The sequence below is a fragment of the Myotis davidii genome, unplaced genomic scaffold (genome assembly GCF_000327345.1).
Source record: "Myotis davidii unplaced genomic scaffold, ASM32734v1 scaffold439, whole genome shotgun sequence".
Classification (NCBI taxonomy): Eukaryota; Metazoa; Chordata; class Mammalia; order Chiroptera; family Vespertilionidae; genus Myotis; species Myotis davidii.
Genome location: NW_006289833.1, coordinates 156336 through 162867, shown reverse-complemented (window position 1 = coordinate 162867; position 6532 = coordinate 156336). Strand labels below are relative to the sequence as shown.

Below are 6532 nucleotides of genomic sequence, written 5' to 3'. Positions count from 1 at the left end.
CCAGACTAAGCCAGGCAAGAAATTTCTGTTTTTTGTTTTTTTTTAAATCCTCACCTGTGGAGTGATGATATTTTTACCATTGATTTTTAGAGAGAGTGGGTGATAGGGGGTGAGGGGTAAAGATAGAGAGAGAAACATTGATGTGAGAGCAACACAATTGGTTGCCTCCTATGTGCGCCTCAACTGGGAGCAGGGCTCAAACCTGCCCAGGTATGTACCCTCGACCGGGAATCAAACCCTTGGTCCTCTGGTGTGCAGAACAATGCTGTAAGCACTGAACAGTGCTGGCCAGGACAGAAATTTCTTTTTTTCTTGTTCTTTTAAAAACATTTTTATTGATTTCAGAGAGGAAGGGAGAGGGAGAGAGAGTAGAAACATCAACGCGAGAGAGAATCATTGATTGGCTGCCTCCTGCACTCCCTTACTGGGGATGGAACCTGCAACCTAGGCATGTGCCCTTGACCAGATTCGAACCTGGGACCTTTCAGTCTGCAGGACCTTTGGCGCTCTATCCACTGAGCCAAACCGGCCAGGGCAGAAATTTCTGTTTTTTAAAAAATATATATTTTTTTCAGAGAGGAATGGAAAGGAAGAGAAACATCAATGAAGAGAATCATTGATTAGCTGCCTTCTGCTTGCCCTCCTCCCCACTGGGGATGGAGCCCACCACCCTGGCATGTGCCCTGACTGTGAATGGTTCATGGTTCATAGGTTGATACTCAACTACTGAGCCATGCATTTCACTTTGGTTTTAACAAGAGAACCATTCTCCTGAATAATGACGTTGATTGGGAAGTGAGCATACACAGACCTCATCCTATATAATAAAGAGGTAATATGCAAATTAACCTTCATGCCCTCAAAGATGGCTGCGTATGACCACGCTGGCAGGGGGGTTAGTGAGGGATGACCAAAGGACTAAACAAGGAGGTTTTGTGGGGCAACCAGGCCAACAGGGAGGTTAGTGAGGGCTGGCCAAACAACTGAACAAGCAGACGGCGTGGGGCAACCAGGCTGGCAGGGGGGCCATGAGGGGCGACCAGGCTGGTGGAGGAGGCACTTGGGGGCTACCAGGCCAGCAGGGGGGCCAGTGGGGGTGATTAGGCTGGTGGGGGAGGGTAGTTAGGGGCAACCAGGCCAGCAGAGGGAGACAGTTGGTGACGACCAGGCCAGCAGGAGGTCAGAAAGGGGTGACCAGGCCAGCATGGAGGGGGCAGTTGGGGGTGATCTGGCCGGCAGCTGGGGGAAGTTAGGGGTGACCAGGATTCAGGGGGCCAGTTAGGGTTGATCAGGTCTGCACGCAGAGGCAGTGAGGGGCAACCAGAACAGCAGGGAGGGGCAGTTGGGGACAACAGGCTGGCTGAGGGGAGCAGTTGGGGGAGACCAGGCTGGCAGGGGGGCAGTAAGAGGTGACCAGGCCAGCAGGGCAGGGGTTCAGTTGGGGGTGACCAGGTCAGCAGGGGGGCCAGTTGGAGGTGATTAGGCTGGCAGGCGGGCAGGGAGGGGTGACTAGGCTGGTGGGGGAGCAGTTGGGGGAAACCATGCCAGCAGGTGATGTAGTAAGGGGTAACCAGGCTGGCATGGAGGGGGTAGTTGGGGGTGACCTGGCCAGCAGGTGGGCCAGTTAAGGGCAATCAGGCCAGCACACAGAGGCAATGAGGGGCAATCAGACTGGGGGTGGGGGACTGTAAGGGGTGACTAGGCAGGCAGGCAGGTGAGTGATTAGAAGCCAGCAGTCCAGGATTGTGAGAGGGATGTCTGACTACTGGTTTACACCCAATCCCCAGGATTGGGCCTAAACCGGCAGTCGGATATCCCTTAAGGTTTCCCAGATTGGAGAGGGTTCAGGCTTGACTGAGGGGACCCCCATGCATGAATCTCATGAACTGGGCCTCTAGTCTTGTAATGAAAGCCCAGTGTAAGACCCTTGATCATATTCTGTACATGATGCAGATAGTATGAATGGTGGCCAATTTTTACATCTCCACCATTTTTCAACCCAGAAGCTCTTCTCATTCCAGGAAGACTGAGTTCTATGTTGATGTGTTTGAAGTCCATCTGCAGGGTGCCTCTGCACCCCTTTAGAGTGCTGTCAATATTTTCAGGAATGGTGATAGTCCGATTGCTGAGAATGATCTTATTCTCACAGAAAATGCAATAAAGAGCTCAAAGTCTTTTACAACAAGATAGTTTATGTATTCTTGAGTAACCCTATATAATAAAAAGGGTAATATGCAGTGGGGGGGCAGTTAGGGATGACCAGGTCAGCAGGGAGGCCAATAAGGGGCAATCAGGCCAGTATACAGAGGCAGTGAGGGGTGATCAGGCCAGCGGGGTTGCGGGGAAATTATTGCCTGAACGGTGGAACGACTGGTCGGTATGACACGTACTGAGCAGGCAGGCAGGCTCACGGTTAGGGGCAATCAAGCAGGCAGGCAGAGTAGTTAGTGGTGACCAGGCAGGCAGGCAGTCAGGTGAGTGGTTAGGAGAGATCAGGAAGGCAGAGGGGTTAGGGGCAATCAGGAGGCAGGCAGGCAGGCAGAGCGATTAGGGGTGACCGGGAAGGCAGGAAGAGTGGTTAGGGGGAATCAGGCAGGTAGGTGACTGGTTAGGGGCCATCAGGCAGGCAGGTGAGCGGTTAGGAGCAACAAGACAGGCAGGCAAAGGGGTTAGTGGTAATCAGACAGGCAGGCAGGCAGGAAATGGTTAGGGGCAATCAGGCGGGCAGGAAGAGCTATTAGGTGCGATCATGCAGGCAGGCAGAGTGGTTGGGGTAATCGGGGGCGAGCAGGCAGGCAGGCAGGAGGCAGGTAGAGTGGTTAGGGGCAATCAGGTAGGCAGGCAGGCAGGCAAGCAGGTGAATGGTTAGGACCGAGCAGGCAGGAAGTGGTTAGGAGCCAGTGGTCCTGGATTGTGAGAGGGATGTCTGACTGCTGGTTTAGGGTAACAGTTAAAAATCCCCTGAGGAATCCCAGTTTGCGAGAGTGCACAGGTTGGGCTGAGGGCCCCTTACCCCTGTGCAAGAATTTCATGCACTGAGCCTCTAGTAAGTAAATAAATAAATAAACATGATAATCTAAAAATATCACCCCCTCCCCAAAGCTTCAGGCCCAGCTTCCTCCTAAATTTCCTCTGTCTACTGAAGAGATATTAAGTAGGTGGCAGATAAGAGATGGAATTATGTAAAGTGGGCAATGAACAGATAGGACATAGGGAAATGGGGCCAATGATAATTGAAGAATTTGGAGTTTGATTTTTCTCATTCTTCCATACCTCTCAGAAAAATACTAGGACCCCAAACAGCCTACTTTGGCATTAAGATTGGGTTGGGAGTGCTCCAGATGAGATCAATGCTAGTCTTTTGTTCAGCTCCCAAGAGAAGGTAGCCTATTAAGTGAAAGGAAAACCAGACTTAGGTCAAAATATCAAAGCTCTGGTCTTAGCTCTGCCCATAAGTTGTGGGTTAGAGGAGATAAATTGAAAAGGCCCTCTCAGCACTAAAATTCACTTTGAGTTGGGGGGCACATACAAAGCAGAGCAGAAACTTTATTAGAAATGTCAAACACATCCATAGGAACTCTCTGTTCTTCAAGTCTCCACCTGCTCATCAACTCATGACCAGCAGTTGGAGGCTCCGAGTCCAAAGAGGTGTCCTATGACTCGGGACAGATGTCTCCACAAGAACAGTCGAGCGATTATAGCAATAGCAGTAGCAATAGCCCAAACCTCCCAACTGAAATGGGAAGCCAAGTGGTGGCCCCATTTCCAACCTTTCGGGATTGAATGAGAGATTGGTATGAACACATTTCCTTTACCCACATGGGCCCAATTGTGAATATCCCAGACATCAGCCCACAGTGAGGTACAGATGTACAGCCTTTGACCTCCAAAGTTGAGTCGATGTCTCCTATGGAACAAGGAAGGATGGGGAGACATAGATGTTTTAGAAAACCAGAGAGGAATCCAGTCCCTCCTCATTACTGGATCCCTTAGGGTCAAAACTTCTTGGGATGCACTCAGATGTCTAGTTTTCCAGTCTCTGAAACCATCAGATGTTCAATTTACCTCCAGCAACCCGAAGTTTTCCTTGATAGCATTGAGTTGTATCAATGGAACAGGGAAGAGAAGGCGCACTTGAATAGGCCCCAAGAGCTAAACAGGTTGGGCAGTGGAAGGTTGTTGACATATTGGGAGCACGGGGTTCCCCTCAGTGAAGCCTGAACCCTTTCCATATTTTCCCCAAGTCTTTCGTGTTTATACCACTCTAATCAAGACCTATTACTGCCACCTCCCTACTCTCTCCCAACTGATTTTCTTGGCTGTCAGAACCCCATCCAACATGACTTTCAAACTCTGTGCTTAGTTCCATCTAGAATCATTGAAGGAGAGAGATGCAAACAATTCAATAGAACTCAGTAGGCACTGTGTCGTAGGTATAAGAGCAAAAAATTAAAGGAAGACTCAACCACCTAAAAGAATTTGGTGTTTTCAGGGAGTGGATATCTGAGTTGAGATAATGAATAGAGGTCAGCTTTGTGAAAATGGGGGGTTTGATGGAGTAGCAAAGGAAACAGTAAAGACAAAGGCCTGGAGCTATGAGCCAACTTGGTGAATATGGGGAATTGTAAGAAATTGCAGTGTTGATATTCAGCTGCGAGGCACTGGTAGGGCTGGACTGGCTTTTATAACCGTGTCCATTCTGATTGGCCAGTACCATTGTCAACTATTTTGAATACCAGCCTCAGCTAGAACACAATAGATAAGAGAGGGAAGAGAAAGAAGTGAGCTGAAACGATAGGCCAAAGGGGGAAGCAGGCTATGATCAAGTGGCAGCCAGGAAGCAATAATTGTTAGGTTAATGCCATCACCTTGTTCAGAGATCTTCATTGACATCTTGTTTAAGGACACAAAGCCCAAGGTATATCCCAACCTTCACTGATATCCCTCTCTTCTGAGCAGAGTTGAGAACACCCCAGGTCACAATTTAGAAAAAGAAAGAGAAGTGGAAGTTTGAGGTCCTTTTGTGTGTGGCCAGCTTGGGCCTAAGTCAGGTATGAACACAAAAAGAGGAACTGAGTGGGTGGGTAATGAGATGCCAGGGGCACACTGTGGAGAGCATACAATCCTATAACCACTATGCTGGACCCCGGAAACGAATACAAAACAACGCTGAATGCAAACCGCATTGGAAAATACACAAAGGATGATAAGCTGTGGGGAGAAAAGGACAAGAAAGAGGAAGACCTACAATGCCTTCCAGGTTGCCGCCATTTCTCTCTCCCCTCCAGAGGTACCTGGGATCACCCCTGGATTCCAAATCTCAGGGATGTTCTCTCTGCTGTCACAGAAGGAGTGCTCACAGTAGCTGCTGTAGAAGACCACCATTATTCCGAGTGGTGGAGAGTGGTGGACCAACGTTATTGCGGGTATCCTGTTGGAGCTGCACTTTTTCGTGGTCAGAAGTGCCATCTTGGCCCTGTTAGGAGTGCAGAGAGAAGGAAGGGGGGCAGCGGACCTCATGTTTGGCCCCGGGGGGAGGGGAACAGCACTAACACGGATGCCATCACATTCCTCCCACTCACCCTGACCGCCCTTCTCATTTTATTGGATTTGACCACCATCAGGGATTCCTGGCACAGCACCCCATTGTCACAAGTATCAACTCTCAGTCCGGATGAACCGGATTCCAGCAGCAAGCTAACCAACCTGTTGGAGCATCTGCCCCCTGGTGGTCAGTGCACATCATAGAGAGTGTATGCATATCACTTGCATATTATGTTTTGATTGGTTGACTGAACGACTGGACACTTAGCATATTTGACTTTTATTATATAGGATGGTGAACTGTTAGTACTTCCACTAGGACTGTGTGGAAATGAATACAAAACAACGCTGAATGCAAACCGCATTGGAAAATACACAAAGGATGAGATTTTTTGTGTCAAGATTTTTTGAGGTCAAGTTCTTACCACAATGTTGGGCACTGTGTTACTATTACAGCTTGTGCCTGGTGGTGTGGCTCAGTGGTTGAGCATGGACCTATGAACAAGGAGGTCACGGTTGGATTCCCGGTCAGGGCACATGCCCTGGTTTTAGGCTTGATCCCCAGTGTGGGACATGCAGGAGACAGCTTGATTGATGATTCTCGCTCCTGGTTCATAGGTTGATGCTCAACCTATGCAGAGGTAGAGGGGAGGCGAGAGAGAAAGAAGAGAGAAGTCAGTTTTTTCCTTTTTCTCTTCTCAGTGTGGGGACTGGGAGCAGAAACAGTGAGTCAGAACAGACTTCTAGGAGGAGGGTAGAGGTCTGCAGGTGGCCAAAGAAGTGAAACATTGACCCCACTATTTTTTTAAATAAAATTTTATTTATTGGGGGGGGGTGTGGATCTGTTGTTCCACTTATTTATTCATTCATTGGTTGAGTCTTGTATGTGTCCTTAGGGTATATTGTGCCTACAACCTTGGTGTATCAGGACGATGCTCTAACCAATGAGAGCTACTGACTTTTAACCACTGTTCAAAACTAAACATGG

At 48.9% G+C, this 6532-nt stretch overlaps 1 protein-coding gene across 1 annotated transcript in view; it reads right to left on the bottom strand.

Moving 5' to 3' along the window:
- Positions 1-3726: 3726 nt before the first annotated feature.
- The window catches only part of TEX101 (testis expressed 101), a gene marked incomplete at its 3' end in the record, with an annotated part of 84716 nt that continues 81910 nt past the window's right edge, over positions 3727-6532 (bottom strand). Inside the window, exon 4 of the mRNA XM_006762699.1 lies at positions 3727-3907. Coding sequence (XP_006762762.1) covers positions 3727-3907 — 181 coding nt within the window. The remainder of the gene's footprint in view (positions 3908-6532) is intronic.